At 45.2% G+C, this 20,700-nt stretch overlaps 1 protein-coding gene across 2 annotated transcripts in view; it reads right to left on the reverse strand.

Moving 5' to 3' along the window:
• slc41a2b (solute carrier family 41 member 2b) overlaps positions 1-20,700 on the reverse strand; it is a 158,798-nt gene that overhangs the window by 122,778 nt on the left and 15,320 nt on the right. For both annotated transcript variants that reach the window (XM_078165362.1, XM_033609814.2), the window contains exons 4-6: positions 20,504-20,575; positions 742-886; positions 330-476 (exon numbers count right to left, since the gene is read on the reverse strand). In XM_078165362.1, coding sequence (XP_078021488.1) covers positions 330-476; positions 742-886; positions 20,504-20,575 — 364 coding nt within the window. The remainder of the gene's footprint in view (positions 1-329; positions 477-741; positions 887-20,503; positions 20,576-20,700) is intronic.

Here is a 20,700-nt window from a genome sequence, read left to right on the forward strand (position 1 = left end):
TTTTTATCCACTGCTCATTATTATTATTATTATTATTATTATTATTATTATTATTATTATTATTATTATTATTGCTGTTTCTTGTATTCTTTGTACTTTTTTTTGCATGCCTAGTTTTTAAATATTGAAATCTTTAATCTGACTCTTTCCCTTTGACTGCTGTAACACTGGAATTTCTCCATTGTGAGATCAATAAAGGTGTATCTTATCTTATCTTAAAACCTGCAGATTGCTGGCTCTTCATGGGACATGGTTAGCCACTACAGGTGTACTTACATAGTCTTTCCATGACTATAGCAGTCCTCTAAAGTAAGCAGCTGTTCACCTACCCAGGCACTTGTAGAGGCCCTGGCTTATCCAGGCCAGGATCGCCAGGGTAATGAGGTCACCAAAACTGGCGGCAATGGGTGTGGCTACATTGTCTGGGTTGATGCCGGTCTTTTTTGAACCCACAATTACACCAACCATGATGATACCTGAAAGTGACACAGAAAGGGTGGACCACTTGACTAATGTCATCACATTACTCATGACTTTTACATATTATATTTAACCAGTCTGTCAAAAGAGGAAAGTGTTTTTTTAATCCTAACCTTTTTTTAATGTGAGATTAGTTACAAAGATCATTTGTTTGAGAAAAGCACAGAAGTGACCCAGCTTGGCCACAATGAGTATCAACAGCTTATTTTGAACTGTAGTACCCAGCTGTCACTGTATGTGTGCGTGTGCATGTGTGTTTACCCTGCAGCAGGGAGGCTATGAAGGCTGTGGCCACGCTGCTGGAGCACAGCAGCACAGCGTGACTCATCTGGAACTTCCCCTCTGGGATCCAACCGAGAACCACGGCTGCTACAGCAGCCAGGAAACCCACCACAGTGGCCTGAACCTGGAGGAGACACAGAGTGGGATTTACTATTGTGCTCCTTACACAATACACAATTTCCCCTCGGGGATCAATAAAGTATTTCGGATTCTGATTCTGATTTCTGAAGCAGAGAAAACAATCAGTACTATGTGTGTGTGAAAACAGGCAAGCAGAGGGTTACTTAAAGGGGCGGCTGTGGCTCAGAGGTAGAACGGGTCGTCCACCAATCGGGAGATCAGCGGTTCGATCCCGGCTCCCCCAGTCTGCATGTTGAAGCATTGAGCAAGATACTGAACCCCAAATTGCTCCCGATGATGCTTCCATCGGTGTGAGTGTGTTAAAAACTGAGTAGCAGGTGGCCTCAGCCTCAGCCACCAGTGTATGAATGTGTGTGTGAATGGGTGAATGTGACTCGTAATGTAAAAAGCGCTTTGAGTGGTTGGATGACTAGAAAGGCGCTATACAAATGCAGGTCCATTTACCATTTAAAGCATTTAAAGCAGGTAATATTCCACATAGACTTTATTGTGAAATACCACACTTAACATCCCATTCAGGTAGAGTTTTCCAATCCATTACAAAACACGATCTGCTGACGTGTGTGATATTGTGTAATATAATCATACAAGCTCGTGAAAACACTATGACGCTGCATGTGTTGTGGTGTGTTTATCAGTGTATGGTAGATCATTAGCAGAGAATGTACTTCACCTTAGATTACAGACAGAGATCAATAAAACAGTCTAAGCCAACACTCACCTGGATCCAACCGATGACCACTAGTGGTAGTGATGATGTCTAACAAGAATATTACAAACCATATACAGTAATATCCACAGCGTAACATAAATATGATTTTGTGCCTCGCAATGTTGCAGAGGTGTGTCAGCCAGGAAAGCCCTACAACATCCAGAGCCTTGAGATATCCAGGGCGAATCTCGTCCACCCCCGGGGCCCCGCCGCCACGCAGTTCCTTCACTACCTCGGCGACTTCTGCCCCCGAAATTGGACGACCCGCCCCTGAGACCCCCGGCTCTGTTTTCTCACTGGAATATGTGTTGGTGGGATTGAGGAGCTCCTCAAAGTATTCCTTCTACCGCCCGACAATGTCCCCAGTTGACGTCAGCAGCTCCCCACCCCCACTGTAAACAGTGTGAGCAAGTTGCCGCCTTCCCCCCCTCTTTGGAGCCGATCAATAGTCTTTCTCCATGGCCTCACCGAACTCCTCCCACGCCCGAGTTTTTGCCTCCGCTGCGCTCCGCTTGGCCCGCCGGTACCCGTCAGCTGCTTCTGGAGACCCAAAGACCAATCATGCCCTGTAAGCCTCCTTCTTCAGCCTGACGGCTCCCCTCACCTTTGATGTCCACCAGCGGGTTCGGGGGTTACCGCCGCGACTGGCCCCCGCGGCCTTGCAGCCACAGCTCGCCTCGACAATGGCAGAGCGGAACAAGGCCCATTCGGACTCAATGTCCCCCTCCGCCCTCGGGATGCGGTCGAAGCTCTCCCGGAGGTGGGAGCTGAAGATCATCTTGACAGGTTCTTCCGCCAGGCGTTCCCAGCAGACCCTCACTGCTCGTTTGGGCCTGCCAGGTCTGCGCGGCGTCCTCCCCTGCCACCTGATCCAATTCACCACCAGGTGGTGATCAGTTGACAGCTCTGCTCCTCTCTTCACCCGAGTGTCCTGAACATATGGTCGCAGGTCAAATGACACGACTACAAAGTCAATCACTGACCTGCGACCTAGGCTGTCCTGGTGCCACGTGCACCAATGGACATCCTTATGCTCGAACATGGTGTTAGTTATGGCCAAACTGCGACCCGCACAGAAGTCCAATAACTGCACACCACTCGGGTTCAGATCAGGCAGGCCGTTCCTCCCAATCACGCCCCTCCAGGTCCTGCTGTCATTGCCCACGTGAGCGTTGAAGTCCCCCAGCAGAACAATGGAGTCCCCGGTCGGGGCACTGTCCAACACCCGTCCCAGGGACTCCAAAAAGGGCGGGTACTCTGAACTGCTGTTCGGCGCATAAACGCAGACAACAGTCAGGACCCGTTCCCCGACCCGGGGGCAGTGCCTCTGGAGTGGCAGACCGGGGTGGTGGTCCCCATCTTCAAGAAAGGGGACCAGAGGGTGTGTTCCAACTACAGGGGGATCACACTCTTCAGCCTACCCGATAAGGTCTACGCCAGGGTGCTGGAGAAGAGGGTCCGGTCGATAGTTGAACCTCGGATTGAGGAGGAGCAACGTGGTTTTCGTCCTGGACGCGGAACCGTGGACCAGCTCTTTACCCTCGCCAGGGTGCTGGAGGGGGCATGGGAGTTCGCCCAACCAGTCCACATGTGTTTTGTGGATTTGGAGAAGGCTTACGACCGTGTCCCCAGGGGCATCCTGTGGGGGGTGCTCCAGGAGTATGGGGTTGGTGGCCCTTTGCTAAGGGCCATCCAGTCCCTGTACCGAAGGAGCACGAGTCTGGTTCGCGTGGCTGGCAGTAAGTCGGACCTGTTCCCGGTGAGGTTTGGACTCCGCCAGGGCTGCCCTTTGTCACCGGTTCTGTTCATAACTTTCATGGACAGAATTTCTTGGCGTAGCCGAGGGGTGGAGGGTGTCAGGTTTGGTGACAGGAGGATCTCGTCCCTGCTATTTGTGGATGACGTGGTCCTCCTAGCTCCATCGAACAGTGACCTCCAGCTCTCGCTGGGACGGTTCGCAGCCGAGTGTGAAGCGGCTGGGATGAGAATCAGCACCTCCAAGTCTGAGGCCATGGTCCTCAGCCGGAAAAGGGTGGATTGCCCACTCCAGGTCAGGGGGGAGGTCCTGCCTCAGGTGGAGGAGTTTAAGTACCTCGGGATCTTGTTCACGAGTGAGGGTAGGATGGAGCGGGAGATTGACAGGCGGATTGGGGCGGCGTCAGCAGTGATTCTGACACTTAACCGGTCCGTTGTGGTGAAAAGGGAGCTTAGCCAGAAAGCGAAGCTTTCGATTTACCGGTCGATCTACGTTCCAACCCTCACCTATGGTCATGAGCTCTGGGTAGTGACCGAAAGAACGAGATCGCGAGTACAAGCGGCAGAAATGAGTTTCCTCCGCAGGGTGGCTGGGCTCAGCCTTAGAGATAGAGTGAGGAGCTCGGACATCCGGGAGGGACTCGGAATAGAGGCGCTGCTCCTCCACATCGAGAGGAGCCAGTTGAGGTGGTTCGGGCATCTGGTAAGGATGCCTCCCGGACGCCTCCCTTGGGAGGTATTTCGGGCATGTCCAACCGGGAGGAGACCTCGGGGCCTCCCCAGGACACGCTGGAGGGATTACATCGCCCGGCTGGCCTGGGAATGCCTCGGGGTTCCCGCGGAAGAGCTGACGGAGGTGGCTGGGGAGAGGACTGTCTGGGCTTCTTTGCTGAGGCTGCTGCCCCCGCGACCCGGACCCGGATAAGCGGAGGATGACGAGACGAGACGAGACGAGACGAGACAAGATGAGACGAGATTTTGTGCCTATATTAAAGAGAATTAAATTGGATTGCTATTTTCATGGCCAAATATGGAACACATATCAGTAAAGGAGCCTTCAGTTTAAAAAGAAACATTTAATTGTGCACATTTGTATATGTTACGCCCCGGTCTAGGGGTGTGGGCGTGAAACATAAGGACACACAGGAACACAGGAGTAAATGTACAGGTAAGCAATTTATTGCTACACACTCCAAAAACACACTGTACAATATCGCACACAAAATGGAGCAAAAGACGTCAGGGTGAACCCAGGCCAAAACAACAAACAAAAAGCAACCTGTCTACCGACCGGCAAAATAACTGATTCCTAACAAAAACAAAAGAAACAAAAATACAATACTAGGCCTAACTCCCTAGGCTAACGAAAAACATGAGAAAACAGGTATAACAAAAGTAGCAGCTCACCCCTACGCTCCGTGCAAATAATAATATGTGACAGTGACTATTTACAATAAACACAAACGACTCAGTTGGCTCTAAGGCGCGGGTCTGAACAAAAGAAACAATTATTTAGCAAGGCAAGCTAAATAATCACACGATAGTCACACAACAAAGTACTTATAAATCACAAAAAAAACAGAGAAACGATACGATGTGCTACCGCCATGTAGGAGAGTGGTCTCGCGGCTTCCGTGTGGCTGGCATTATGAAGGCCGAGCCCCTTGCTCAACCAATCCGGCAGCGGTGACGTCACGCTCGTTATCCAGTAGCTGTTGACACTGAAGGCCAAACCCCTTGCTCAGCCAATCTAGCCATAGCGACGTCACGATCATTGAGCGAATCACCGGCACACCTGTTAACAAGCAAACGATCTCCGGACAGAAAGAGAAGTCTGACTCTCCACTAAACATACAGGTTAAATGCATATACATAGAAATATACATATACACATAATAAATACACAGATCAGATAAATATACATATACACATAATGAATACACGGGCCGAGGGACGTAACACCCCCCTGCCTAAATGAACAACATCCCCTAAGATGTTTGTTCACAGAACATAATTACACACGCGAAAGGGCATCAGCTAACACATTATCTGTACCCTTCTTATGGTGGATCTCCAGATTGAAATCTTGTACTAACAAGGACCACCTCATTAACCACTGATTGGCATTTTGCATGCGGTTCAGGAAAACGAGAGGGTTGTGGTCGGTGTACACGACAACAGGTAACGGACTGGAACCAATGTACACTTCAAAGAGCGAGCAGCAAAGAAAGAGCCTCCTTCTCGACCGTGCTGTAATTGAGCTGGGCAGCACTGAACTTTTTTGAGAAGCAGCAGATGGGGTGATCAACACCCTGCTTGTCCTCCTGCAGCAACACGGCACCGGCCCTGCTGGCACTGGCATCAACCTCCAACTTAAACGGCCGTGTGAAGTTTGGGGCTGTGAGGACAGGTGTGCTGCAGAGAAGTGCCTTACAGGACTCAAAAGAGTGTTGACAAGCAGGTGACCAAGGGAAAGGCTTTTTCTCGCTCGTCAGACTGGTGTGAGGAGCAACAACCTCAGCAAAGTTTCGACAGAAACTACAGTAGTAGCCAGCCATCCCCAAGAATCGGCGGAGCTCACGCCTCGTCTGGGGTACAGGATAAGATACGATGGCTTGGACTTTCACATCAATGGGGCGCACATGCCCCTGGCCCACCTGTTTACCAAGGTAGGTAACAGTGGCTTTACCAAACTCACATTTCGCCAGGTTTAGAGTTTAACTTGCGTCTTTCAACCTCTTGAAAATTTCTTTTAGGACTTTAACATGCTCAGACCAGGTGTCTGAGTATGCCACAACATCATCAAGAAACACTTTATAGTTTTTCACATTAGCCAAGACGATATGCATCAGATCAGATCATCCCAATCTTTTTCACTCTCCAAACAGTATTTTTTCATCATAGATTTAAGCGTCTGGTGAAAACGCTCAAGCGCCCCCTGGAACTGGGGATGGTAGGCGCTAGACTTGCGGTGCTTAATTGACAGTGAAACCAGCACCTGTGCAAACAGTTTGCACATGAAATTTGATCCCTAATCCCTGACGTATTGCGGTAAGCGAGTTGTGTCATTTCCGGTGTTTCTGTGACAGCGTCTCTGTACTGCTCTGGTGAATTCTGCTAGCCTGCTTTCTCACTTCAGTTGCTTTAACGTCTACTTCAAGTCTTAACCCACACTGGTTCTGTTTAAGCACTTATAGCTCTCCTCCTTTCTACGACTTTCTCGCTAATCTCTTAGCTGTTGTTTGCACGTTACTAGCCTTGGTAGCTACATTAGCTTTACAGTTAGCGATGGCTTCTCCTTCTGCTCTTTCTTGCTCGGTGTGCCAAATGTTCAGTTATGCCTCTGCCTCCTTTAGCGACAGTGGTAACTGTAATAAGTGTAGCTTATTTGCTGCGTTGGAGGCGAGGCTTAGTGAATTAGAAGCGCGGCTCCACACCATGGAAAACCATTCAGTAGCTGCGGTAGTTAGCCAGCCCCCTGTAGCCGGTGCGGAGCCACATAGCATAGCCTTAGCCTCTGCTAACTGTCCTCCGGCAACTCCCGTGCAGCCGGGAGGCTGGGTAACTGTTCGTGAGAGGCGCAGCTCCAAGCCGAAGCCCACGGCTCACCACCAGCCTGTTCACGTTTCCAACCGCTTTTCCCCACTCAGCGACACACCCGCTGAGGATAAAACTCTGGTTATTGGCAGCTCTATTCTGAGGAACGTGAAGTTAGCAACACCAGCGGCCATAGTCAAATGTATCCCTGGGGCCAGAGCGGGCGACATTGAGTCAAATTTAAAACTGCTGGCTAAAGCTAAACGTAGATTCAGTAAGACTGTTATTCACGTCGGCGGCAATGACACCTGGTTACACCAATCGGAGGTCACTAAAATTAATATTGCCTCGGTGTGTGAATATGCAAAAACGATGTCGGACTCTGTAGTTTTCTCTGGACCCCTCCTAGTCTTTTACATCCGACCTGGAAAACCTCGCAGCCACTTTTATTTGTTATAGTGTACCGTGCTCCTGGACCGTATTCTGAATTTGTATCTGAATTCTCAGAGTTTTTATCCAGTTTAGTTCTTAAATCAGATAAAGTTATTATTGTAGGCGATTTTAACATTCATGTCGACGTTGATAATGACTCCCTGGCTACCGCGTTTATCTCATTATTAGACTCCATTGGCTTCAGTCAGGGTGTACATGAACCCACTCATTGTTTTAACCATACCCTCGATCTAGTTCTGACGTATGGAATTGAAATTGATAACCTAAAAGTCTTTCCACAGAATCCCTCACTATCAGATCATTATCCGATTACTTTTGATTTCTTTTTACCCTATTACACGCCACTCAGCAACAGTTACTATACTAGATGTTTATCAGATAGTGCTGTCGCAAAATTTAAGGAAAAGATTACTCCGTCGTTAAATTCAATACCAAGTCCCTCAGTAACAGAGGTTTCCTGTACCGACTTTGATCATTTTGTTGATAGCGCCGTAGGCTCGCTGCCAACAACACTTGACTCTGTAGCTCCTCTTAAAAAGAAGTTAAAAAAGCAAAGAAAGTTCGCTCCTTGGTATAACTCTCAAACCCGTAAGTTAAAACAAATATCGCGAAAATTTGAAAGGAATTGGCGATTAACCAAACTGGAAGAATCTCATTTAATCTGGACAGACAGTCTCAAAACTTATAAGAGGGGCCTCCGCAATGCCAGAGCAAACTATTACTCAGCATTAATAGAAGAAAACAAGAACAACCCCAGGTTTCTTTTCAGCACTGTAGCCAGGCTGACTGAGAGTCAAAGCTCTGTTGAGCCTTGTATTCCTTTAACCCTTAGCAGTAATGATTTTATGAGCTTTTTTAAGGACAAAATTCTAACTATTAGAGGCAAAATTCATGACCTCCTGTCCTCAGATAGTAGCTATCTAACCTCAAACACAGCTGTAAGACCTAATATATATTTAGATTGCTTCTCCCCAATTTCTCTTCAAGAATTGACAGCAGTGATATCTTCATCTAAATCATCAATGTGTCTCTTAGACCCCATCCCAACTAGGCTACTTAAGGAGGTCTTTCCTTTAGTTAACACTCATATATTAGATATGATCAATATATCCTTATTAACAGGCTATGTACCACAGTCTTTTAAGGTAGCTGTAATTAAACCTCTACTAAAAAAGCCCACCCTGGATCCAGAGGTGTTAGCCAACTATAGACCAATATCTAATCTTCCCTTTATGTCAAAGATCCTTGAGAAAGTAGTCGCAGACCAGCTGTGTGATTTTCTCCATGATAATAATTTATTTGAGGAATTTCAGTCAGGATTTAGAGTGCATCATAGCACTGAGACAGCACTAGTTAAAATTACAAATGACCTTCTGATTGCTTCAGACAAAGGACTTGTCTCTGTACTTGTTTTATTAGATCTTAGTGCGGCGTTTGACACAATTGACCATCAAATTCTACTGCAGAGACTGGATCACTTAATTGGCCTAAAAGGTTCTGCACTAAGCTGGTTTAAATCTTATTTATCTGATCGTTTTCAGTTTGTTGACGTTCATAATGAATCATCCTTACGTACCAAAGTTTGTTTTGGAGTTCCGCAAGGTTCTGTGCTCGGACCAATCCTATTTACTCTATATATGCTTCCTTTAGGTAACATCATTAGAAATCACTCTATAAATTTCCATTGTTATGCGGATGATACTCAGTTGTATTTATCGATGAAGCCAGAAGAAAGTAATCAATTAACTAAACTCCATAACTGCCTTAACCCTCTGCGGCCCAGAACCGCGCCGGCGCGTCAAAATCACGTGACCGATTTGAGACGACGTAGCAGCAACACGCAGCCTCGCTGAGTCTCCGTTTCATTTTGTGTGGAAAGTGCAAACTTCAAACTTTGTACAACTTTTTAAATCGTCTTGATAGGCCATATAAAACCGGACTTATGATAAATAATAAACGTCATGATTTTCCTGAATATTTCTGTCACGTTTGATCCGCGTTTGATGCAGGAAGAAACGGTAAAAGCGGGCCGTTCGCCCGACGAAAGTGCTGAAGGCAACAGCAAAAAAAAAAAAAAAAAAAAAAAACGACACCCCCTTTCCTATTGGTTGAAAAATGCACCACGTCAACCAATCACAAAATTGTATGGCAACACACATCATTTGTTCCTGGGGAAGAGGGGGAAGTTGTGGGAGTGACGGCAGCGAGAAAGACCGCGATCGCGATCACAAATAGAGTTGGGGTTTGTGACGTTTAGCGTGTTTGGAGTGTATACTTAGTGTGTGGTGTAGTGTGTTTTGGAAGAGGAGAGAGGAAAATGAGCCTCCAACGACCGCATTGAGCGGTACTCGGAGGTCCGCACAGAGGAGCGGACGGTGTGGCAGGGCACGCCCACCAGGTCCGGATCTCCGTTTGCTCAGGCAGCAGAGCCACACAGTGTGTGTCACTCCTCCTGTTGTCCTACTGTTGTGTCCTCCTCCTGTAGTGTGTTGTGGTGGACAGGAACTGTTTTTCAGAGTGGCACAAATAATTTGTGTAAGATCACGTAGGAGAAAAGCAAGCACTCTCAAAATAAATCCCCTAGAAAGGTGCATGGCCAAAAACAGCGACAAACACAGACATTTTGACAGAAAGTCTTCTTCTATGAAAAAGACTTTCTGTCAAAATGTCTGTGTTTCTGGTACTGCCACCCAAGTTGGTTTATTAAATTTACCAAAAGGACATTTGTGAGTGCTGGCATTTTTCCCTTTGACAAATAATTTGTGTGACATCTGATTGTTTTGTAAATAGTTGTTCAAAAAACGCCTGAGGCATTGCTTGCATTTTAATGTAAATAGTTATATATAACGTTGTTGTTTGCTAAATTAGGACATATGTTTTTGAAGTTTACAATTTATATTTTTATTCTAAGTTACACAAATGGTTCGTTAGACATGTTTGTGGTTTTCACAGTAAAAAATCGAACTTTTTCCTACTCGGATTTTATGTTTTTTATGTGATTTTAGGTCCAGTGTGTTAATACAGTATGTCAAAATGAAAAAATAACTGTAAAGTCACACAGGTGAGGTTGTGCTGAAAAGAATGATACCAAACAAGGCAAGGTAAACATTTTTTTTAAGGTGAAATTTAAAGGTAAAATGAAAACTAGTCAAAAACGGCCAATTACAGACATAAAAACTTGGATGAGCACCAATTTCCTGATGTTAAATTCAGACAAAACTGAAGTTATTGTTCTTGGCCCCAAACAACTCAGAGACTCTTTATCTGATGACATAGTTTCTCTAGATGGCATTGCTCTGGCCTCTAGCACTACCGTAAGAAACCTCGGAGTAATATTTGATCAAGATTTGTCTTTTAATTCTCATTTAAAACAAACCTCACGGACTGCATATTTTCATCTGCGTAATATTGCGAAAATTAGGCCTATCCTGACCCGAAAAGATGCAGAAAAATTGGTCCACGCTTTTGTTACCTCTAGGCTGGATTACTGTAACTCTCTATTATCAGGTAGCTCTAGTAAGTCCTTAAAAACTCTCCAGCTAATTCAGAATGCAGCAGCACGTGTACTAACAGGAACTAAGAAACAAGATCATATTTCTCCTGTTTTAGCTTCGCTGCACTGGCTCCCTGTAAAATCCAGAATTGAATTTAAAATCCTACTGTTAACTTATAAAGCTCTAAATGGTCAAGCTCCATCATATCTTAGTGAGCTCATAGTGCCATATTATCCCACCAGAACACTGCGCTCTGAGAACGCAGTCTCCAAAAGTAGATCAGGAGCTAGAGCCTTCAGCTATCAGGCTCCTCTCCTGTGGAATCATCTTCCTGTTACGGTCCGGGAGGCAGACACCGTCTCCACATTTAAGACTAGACTTAAGACTTTCCTCTTTGATAAAGCTTATAGTTAGGGCTGGCTCAGGCTTGCCCTGTACCAGCCCCTAGTTAGGCTGACTTAGGCCTAGTCTGCCAGAGGACCCCCCTATAATACACCGGGCACCTTCTCTCCTTCTCTCTCTCGTATTCTATTACTGCATCTTGCTAACTCGGCCATTCTGGATGTCACTAACTCGCCTTCTTCTCCGGAGCCTTTGTGCTCCACTGTCTCTCAGATTAACTCATTTCGCAGCGGTGCCTGGACAGCGTGACGTGTGTGGTTGTGCTGCTGCCGTGGTCCTGCCAGATGCCTCCTGCTGCTGCTGCCATCATTAGTCATTAGTCATACTTCTACTGTTATTATACACATATGACTATTGTCACACATGTATACTGCCAGATATTAATACATACTTTCAACATATTGTACCACAGTAGCCAGAACTATAACTATAATATTATTACTTTCAATAATGTTGTTGTAACCTACTGTCATTACCTGCATCTCTCTCTCTGTCTCATTGTGTCATGCGGATTACTGTTAATTTATTATGCTGATCTGTTCTGTACGACATCTATTGCACGTCTGTCCGTCCTGGAAGAGGGATCCCTCCTCAGTTGCTCTTCCTGAGGTTTCTACCGTTTTTTTTCCCCGTTAAAGGGTTTTTTTGGGGGAGTTTTTCCTTATCCGCTGTGAGCCCTGTGAGGCAAATTGTGATTTGTGATATTGGGCTTTATAAATAAAATTGATTGAAATTGATTGATTGATCGGTCTGAATGTACTTCGGCAACCCAAAGGTGGAGAAGAAGTTAGTGAGTGCCTTGAAAATAGCTTTAGCTTTTAGGGTGTGCAATGGAATGGCTTCGGGGTAACGAGTAGCAGCACACATCAACGTCAACAAGTACTGATGGCCGGACTTTGTCTTAGGGAACGGGCCGACACAGTCCAAGATCAGGTGCTCAAACGGCTCCCCAAGTACAGGAATGGGCTGAAGCGGAGCGGGAGGAATTATCTGATTTGGCTTCCCACTGACTTGGCACACATGACAAGAACGACCAAAACGAGTGACATCAGACTTCAGCCCTGGCCAACAGAAATAGCACATGATGCGGTGGTAGGTCTTTTTGATTCCTAAGTGGCCAGAGAGATTATTATGAGCCAGACTGAGAACATGTGACCGAAAACTCTGGGGAACAACTAACTGCTGGACCACATTCCACTCCAGATTGCCAACAGCTGGGGGAAACCAGTTGCGCATCAAGACCCCATCTACAACAGCGTACACATGCAGGGTTTCAGAGTTTGGAGCAGCGACAAGCGCCAGGCACGTGGCCAGAGTCGGGTCACTCTGCTGTGCGACAATGAACGCATTTCAGTCCACTTCAAACACCAACTCCACCTCGGTGGGCAGCAGATTCATTGGCACATTTTCCACAGGTTTGGCTGCAAGAGGAGACTCTGTTTTATCATCGGGGGAGAACATGAATGAGTCAGCCAGGTTCATTACGTCTCCGAATTTGCGTGACTGCGCACGCGTCACAACACAGGCAGGGAAGACAGGATTAACAGCAGTGGACAGAGGTGAAACAGAGTCAGGCACAGGGTCTTCAACCACCTCAGGTGTTGGGAAAATCTTCTTTTCTGCCAAATCATTACCCAGGATTAGATCCACACCCTGAATTGGCAGGCGGGAATGTAAGCCGAGTTTCACAGGACCGGTAACCAGAGGCGAACGCAGAAACACAGAGTGCAGCGGCGCTCTCACAGTACTCATCTTCACCCCCCACAGAAGAGCATCAGAACCACAGAATGAACTGCAGGAAAAAGGTAAGACACTCCGCAACAAAAGGGACTGATTCGCTCCCGAGTCACGTAGGATTGTGACCGGTATCTGGTCTTTATCTTCCCGTCAGTGAGACTGAACCTTCGGTGATAAACGATTTGTACAACTCATCTATTTCATCTTCCTTAGGTTCGTCTGAGCTCACAGCGGGCACAGCAGGAGCAGTCTGGACGGAGGCTGGAGCAGGAACCGACTGGACAAAACCCACACTTTTAAGCTTTCTGGGGCCCTGAGTAGCCTCTTTTTGCTGAAGAGCAGGACAGCGAGCGATAAGATGGAAGGAAAGGAAAGGCAACTCGGGGAGTCAGCACAAACTCATCTGCACACACCGCAGCTTTTGACAGCAACTCAACTTTTTGCTCATTTAAATACACAACAATTTTCTCTGGCAGACATGTCTTGAACTCCTCCAACAGAACTAGTTCACAGAGTTGAGCAAAATCTGTCACTTTACTGGCAGCGCACCACTTATCAAACAGAACAGTTTTCTCTCTGGCAAACTCCACGTAATTCTGGTTGGCAGACTTCTTGCAGGCACGGAACTTTTGGCGATATGCCTTGGGGACCAACTCATATGCACGTACCACAGTGGCTTTCACCACGTCATAATCAAGGCTTTGCTCAATGGTTAAGCTTGCACATACTTCTTGAGCTTTACCCCCCAGTTTACACTAACAAAAGACTCCAGACATCTCTGGGCCACCTCAAAGTTGCTGCGATGCGTTCAAAAGCATTAAAATATGAGTCAACTTCACTCTCCCTAAACGGCGGCACTAAGAAAATATGCCGGCTTACGTCAAACTGTTCAGCAGCAGTGGCAGGAAGGCAAAATACTCACCGGGGTAGACGTAAATGAAGGTCTGTCAAGCTCCATAGCCCTTATGCGGAGGTGCATGAGCTCAACCTCGTGGTTTTTTGTCTCCAGCTCCACCTCTTTCATACAAAGAGCCAGCTTCAGATCCTCCGTGTCCATCCCAGCCTGTAGCAGCGCAATCGGATCCGCGCTTGAGATCCGGGTGACAGCAGGAGCCTCCGCCCCTAGCTTCACCTGGCCGCTGGGAGGTTGTGTGGCCGTGGCAGCCACCGCTCCCACTTCCACGACTAAACCCCCAGATACAGCTGCCGCTTTGCTACTTTAATTACGCCCTTCTCCACCAACCTCTGTGACAGACAACTTTTAATCTCTACCTTACGTGCATTTAAGGGAATAGAGACATCAAAGAACGAGGCAATCAAAAATAAATCTGCTTTTGTGCATCTTTCCAACTTGTCCACGGTGGGGTTTTGTGCAAACTCATCCATATCGAACATGTTGTGCCCCCACACAACAAAAAAGACTGCCAACTAAAGATTTGCAACAACAAATCTCAACAACGAAAACGGGAATAAAGGAGGGACGAGTCCCCACTTTATGTTACACCCCGGTCTAGGGGTGTGGGTGCGTAACATAAGGACACACAGGAACATGGGAGTAAATGTACAGGTGAGCAATTTATTGCTACACACTCCAAAAACACACTGTACAATATCGCACACAAAATGGAGCAAAAGACGTCAGGGTGAACCCAGGCCAAAACAACAAACAAAAAGCAACCTGTCTACCGACCGGCAAAATAACTGATTCCTAACAAAAACAAAAGAAACAAAAATACAATACTAGGCCTAACTCCCTAGGCTAACGAAAAACATGAGAAAACAGGTATAACAAAAATAGCAACTCACCCCTACGCTCCGTGCAAACAATATGTGACACTGACTATTTACAATAAACACAAACGACTCAGTTGGCCCGAAGGCACTGGTCTGAACAAAAGAAACAATTATTTAGCAAGGCAAGCTAAATAATCACACGATAGTCACACAACAAAGTACTTATAAATCACAAAAAAACAGAGAAACGATACGATGCTGAGCATATTCCCTTTGGATTTTCTGAAGTAGTCCTTTTTCCAAAATTTAGTGTTTTAGTGTTTTTGTACACACGCAGAATTAAAAAAGAAGTGGTCCGACATTAACCTGGACGTGAAGCGGAGGACGGCTGCCCACCGCCAAAGTGTGGCCAAAGTGTGGCCTCACCCCATTTGAACAGAGAGTCGCCTGGGGTCAATTGAAAGCAGACAAATAATTAAGTGAAGTGTTTGGGGCTACATTATCTGCTCAGATTCAACCAAATGCTTCAAAACTCATTGGACAATGCTTCACAATGCAGATGGACAATGACCTGAAGCATACTGCAAAAGCAACCAAAGACATTTTTAAGGCAAAGAAGTGGAATGTTCTGCAATGGCCAAGTCATATCATCTGACCTGAATCCAACTGAGCATGCGTTTCTCTTGCTGAAGCCAAAACTGAGGGCAAAACACCCAAAACACAAGCAGGAAGTGCAGACGGCTGCAGTAAAGGGCTGGCAGAGTATCACCAGGGAAGAAACCCAGCATCTGATGATGCCTATGTGTCCAACACTTCAGGCAGTCATTGACTGTAAAGGATTTGCAACCAAGTATTAAAACTGACTGTTTAATTGATGATTATGTTAGTTTGTCCAAATACTTATGAGCCCTTAAAGTCGGGGGACTGTGTGAAGAAATGGTTGTCATTCCTACACGGTTCATACTACATTTTTGAAAAAAGCCTTAAATGAAAGCTGAGTCTGCACTTTAAGCAGGTATTCATTGTTTCATTTAAAACCCATTGTGGTGGTGTACAGAGCCAAAATGACGACAACTGTATCATTGTCCAAATAATTATGGACCTGACTGTACCTGGCTGACATGCGGATAATTCCGTCCCACACAGCTGGCATGGCTCGGCTCAGGGTCAACTGGCACAGTCCCAATCGGTCGGCCAGCTCCCTGTGGAATAGGGTTGGGTACCGAAACTCGGTACTTTTTGTACTTGGTACCGATTCACATCGGTACTACCGAGTACCGATTCACTTAAAATGAAACGGTGCCAAATTTCGGTACCTGAGGTGGAGGCGGACTCACATCTCAGACTCAACAACAATGGCGACAAAAACAATGTGCAGACAAAAGTTAATGTGCAGCACTGTTCCTAAATGTTCTCAATAAAATGTTGATACTGAGAAGTTTAGACTATGGGCCCGAACGACATAGTGCGTCCAAATTCACACCCGTTCTTCTCTGTGGATTTTTTCCGCGACTGTGCGTCATAGCAAGAAGCCACGCATATCAGCGGCAACAACAGAATTGTAGCTTTCCGACAAGACCAAGCACTTGTCGGTAATCCAATGTTTTAACAGCAAAAAATTACAATAAAATGATGTATAACAGAGCTTTCATACAGCTTTGCACACACATTACTCTTGGATGAATTACTCGCGAACGCAGGCTCGCACAGAAATGCCACACATACCACATGAAAGCGCAGGACCACACACATCATTGTGCTGTCATCCCATCACGCTATAAATACAGATCAATTGTCTACAAAATAAAAACCTGACGAATTTCTTTACAATCCATGATACAGATTTTGTTGTCAGTCACTTCATATAGTGAGGAATATCGTATCTTACCATGTCTTAGGCTTGCGTGTGTTTCTCCCTGTCTATCCACATTTGTAGTCCGGCTTTCAAGATGCAAATATCTCCATATTGTCCAGTTGACACTCCATCAAACTTTGTATGACAAGACCAGCCACTTCACCTTTGCGCACCCAGACAACTGCAGCCTAATGCATGCTGACAGGGCCGTAGTCACCATATACATTGAGGGGGACACGTGCCCCCCACCAATGCCCAAAATGTCTCCCCAATATATAACTGAAACTGAAAAACAAATATTATCATTGCACTTGGTTGACTATTTTTCTATGATCTTAGATGTAAATATTGCATGTTTCTTTCAGATAAAACACATTTTTGACTTGTGAATGAGTCAATGGAATTTCTTCCAATAATGAAAAAATACTGGCATGTCCGCCTGGCACAAACCACATGTTTTGGACAGCTGTGAAGTGACAGAATGTCCCACCGTCATGGTTCTTATATTGCCAGATTCCAGAGAGTCTCCCCTCTTCATATATGGCAGAATATGTCTTTTTACAACTTGCTATGGTGAGATACATGTAAAAATGTAAGAATCTAGGCACACAGATTTGTTTTTTTCATTGATATGAAAATTAATATAAAATACAGGCACATAGAAGGACATGAAATGATGGCAAATCTGGTTAGCCCTGATTGTCCTGAAAAAAAGCTATAGCATGTGTATGTAGCCTTTATAATGACTGTGATATGAGCTTAAAAGTAAAGGCAGTAAAAATACCCCAAAAAAGCCTAGGGCCCATAGGGTTAAAAAGTACCGAAATAAGGTACCGTTTGGTACCGGTACCGAATTCCAGATACCGGTACTGGTACTGTATCGGTTCAATTATGAATGGTACCCAACCCTACTCTGGAATGCCCCTGTTGCTAGGAACCCCAGTGTGGTCAGCACCTGTATGGATACAGGCAGCGCATGGCTCCTCGCCGTGTCGTGCTGCCGGCTGCAGCTCTGCGCACAGTTCCAGGAGGATTGGCCTCGGGAGCCATCTGTCTCTGAACACACGCTCTCTTCATATTGCGCCATTTACAAATCTTCTAATACTGCTAAAGCAGCCGTTGTTGTTAACGGTATTTTCGGCACCACTTTGCGCATGCTTTTATATCCGCTCATCTAATTGCAGACACATGGGTGTGTTAATTGTTCATCAGTGTTAATTGTTCATGTTTCTCTGATGTGCATATCATTCTGAGGACTAATTGTTTTCACATTTATTTATTACAACAGTTTCCCAGCATCACCTCTAAGTGTCGCCAAAGGATCAACAGCTGTAGAAACGGCACCGCACATTTCCACGGTCATTTCACTCTTGATACATCTGAACTTTGCTGTGGAAAAGGACGTACGCCACGTTTTTGTGTGTACGCACCCTTTGTACATGAGGCCCCTGGTGATTCCCAGCTCTAGTATACAACACATTCAGAATATGCATCACGATTGGGTTTTTTTACTGCAGTTTACGACACACAGCCTCTCGTCTCTTTACAGTCGGCTCTGTGCGTTAGGGTTAGGCGATAATACGGTTATAATAAGGTATCCTGCGGTATCTAAAAATACCAACGGCATCAGTTTCATTACCGTCATTAAAAAAAAATCTGCCGCCCATATAGGCCTATAGGGACCTAATATAATATTAAATATAATTTATTTAATGCCTAAATAATGAGGGCTTGTCCAGCACCTATGTATGTGTTGTTGAGTTTTCAATTTAATACTATTACAATTTAAAACTAATAGTAGGCTATAATGTTGCTCTTATAACTGCCCTTAACTGTTGTCGGGAGATGACATTTGATAAAGTTTTTGGATGTGACGTCGTCACGTGACAGCTCAGATGTGTGAAATAGAAGAAAAGATGGCAAGCCGCACATCAAGCAAGTTGGTCCCCAAAAACCCCACAACTTCACAACTTCTGCAAGCAGCAGCAGCAGGTCCAGTGGCCATCAGAGTGGAGGAGGGAGAAGTGCAACCCGACCCACCAAAAAAACAGATGACTCTGGGCAGTCTCCTTCAAAGAAGAGCCGATGCGGTGGCAGGTCCGGTCGGCACCATACAGGAGCGAGCAGGAGCAGAGATAACGGCCTGTTGTCGTGAGCCTGTTATTCAGGGAGACGAAGACCCCCCTTCTCAGGTGGAAATGTGATGGAGCCAGGCATTTTCCTCTGATGTCGAGGGCTGCCTGAAAATATCTGTGCGTTTGTGCCACAAGCTCTCCCTCAGAGCGGTGCGTCAGCACCGCGGCCAAAGTTGTCAATCCACTACGTGCCCTGCTCCAGCTGGATAAAGTAAACATTCTGGCGAAAAACCTTGAATAGTTTTGAAGCATAGAATGCTAAAACTAACTAAAGGTAGGCTCTAAAAATAAACCAACGAACAGTATTTCCTGTTGTTTTCTCAGGATAGGATTATATATGCCCATTTTCGGTTATGCCTTGTTATTTATTGTTCTGTTTTTCTTATTTGATTTGAAGTCCTAGTACTGGATGCTGTAGAGCTGTGCTTTAATTTATTTGATTTATGTTGATAGGTTCTAAAAATAAGCCATCAGACAGTAGCTGCTGCGGTCTGAGGATACGCTGTATAGCACACATTATTGTTATTGCCTTTGTTATTTATTGTTACCTTTTTGAAGTGGACTTAATATTTGTTAATAAAAGTTGTTAGTGTTCTACATGTTTATGTTATTTTTTCAGTATTCTTAGGCCTATGTGATGTTTGTTATTATGTTTCTGGTATAGGTACAAGCCGACATTTTGTCAACTCCCTCTGAGCCCTTCAAAGTGATTTTTAATTAGTCACAGTTATACCGTATACCTTGGGAAAATGTGGGGAAGGTTTAACGGTAACAAAATTTGGATACCGCCCAACTCTACTGTGCGTTGTCATGGATATGCCATACACAAACCAACTAATGAACAGTTACCAAAGTTGTGGGTTAGAGATGCATGCCCAAAAGAAAAGCACAGTATGTTGCTCAAGGATACTTTGACATGCAGACTGGAGGAGCCAGGGATCGAACCACTGATCTTCCAATTGGTGGACAACCGGCTCTACCTCTGAGCCACAGCCACCCCTACTTTTAAACATTATGAAAGACTTGAATAATAACACGTTTTTGGTTATGTGCACATATTATGACACCAATCGCTTTTCAAGAAGGTGGTTGAAGGAATGAATGAGGGAGGCTGAGTTCCCCCAGGCCCAAAGATTAAAAAGTATGTTATTCAAAAAAAGTGACACGGATCAATTAACTCCCCCTTATTTCCTGAATCAACCAACATTACTGCGATTCATTCCCAACAACTTCACACGTAATTCCCTAAATGGTCCATGATGTGCAATAATTTCATTTGTGTTAAAAACTATGCAGTGTTCCACAAAAAGAATGAATTACACTACTAAAAATGTGCAGGTTAGAAGTTACAGATAGAGATGGAACAACTTCCAACTTTGACATTTAAAGGTGCACAAAGAGCGGTAAGTCGAGGCAAATATTAACATAACTAACAAGCTGATGCTTAGTTAATGTTAGCTCAACAACTAAGTAACTTTCTAACAAACTTGTTTTAACAAACAAATAAAGCAGCCATCATGATTTTTGCAAATTTAATATTATGACACTGTTACTAAAACAGAAATAATTTAGGTAAATTTTGGTAATTTTGGGACTTGTCAGTCTTGACATGAGACTTGGTCCCACCTCTGGGTATGTGAATGGGAGTATGCATGGCTGCATGCCAATAGGAATATTAGAATATTAATTTCCATTAGCCACGTGAACAGCTTAGTAGGAATACTATCTGGCAATGCTGGCTGTGTGTGCATGTCAGTAGTTTTCAGGCTAAACTGAATGTGATTACCTGCTTCAGAGCCAGGTTGCCTATGATTAGATTCCACTTCTCTATGGGAGAATCCATCTTGCCCACATTCACCTGTGTTAGGAAATAGGACAGAATAGAGAGACAGCAAAAAGTTAGTTGTTGACAGAAAGCTGAACTCGCCCACCCTGATGCTCAGCGTCGCGGTGACGCAGACCTCCTTGAGTTTCTGACACTGT

The sequence above is a fragment of the Epinephelus lanceolatus genome, chromosome 23 (assembly GCF_041903045.1).
Source record: "Epinephelus lanceolatus isolate andai-2023 chromosome 23, ASM4190304v1, whole genome shotgun sequence".
Classification (NCBI taxonomy): Eukaryota; Metazoa; Chordata; class Actinopteri; order Perciformes; family Serranidae; genus Epinephelus; species Epinephelus lanceolatus.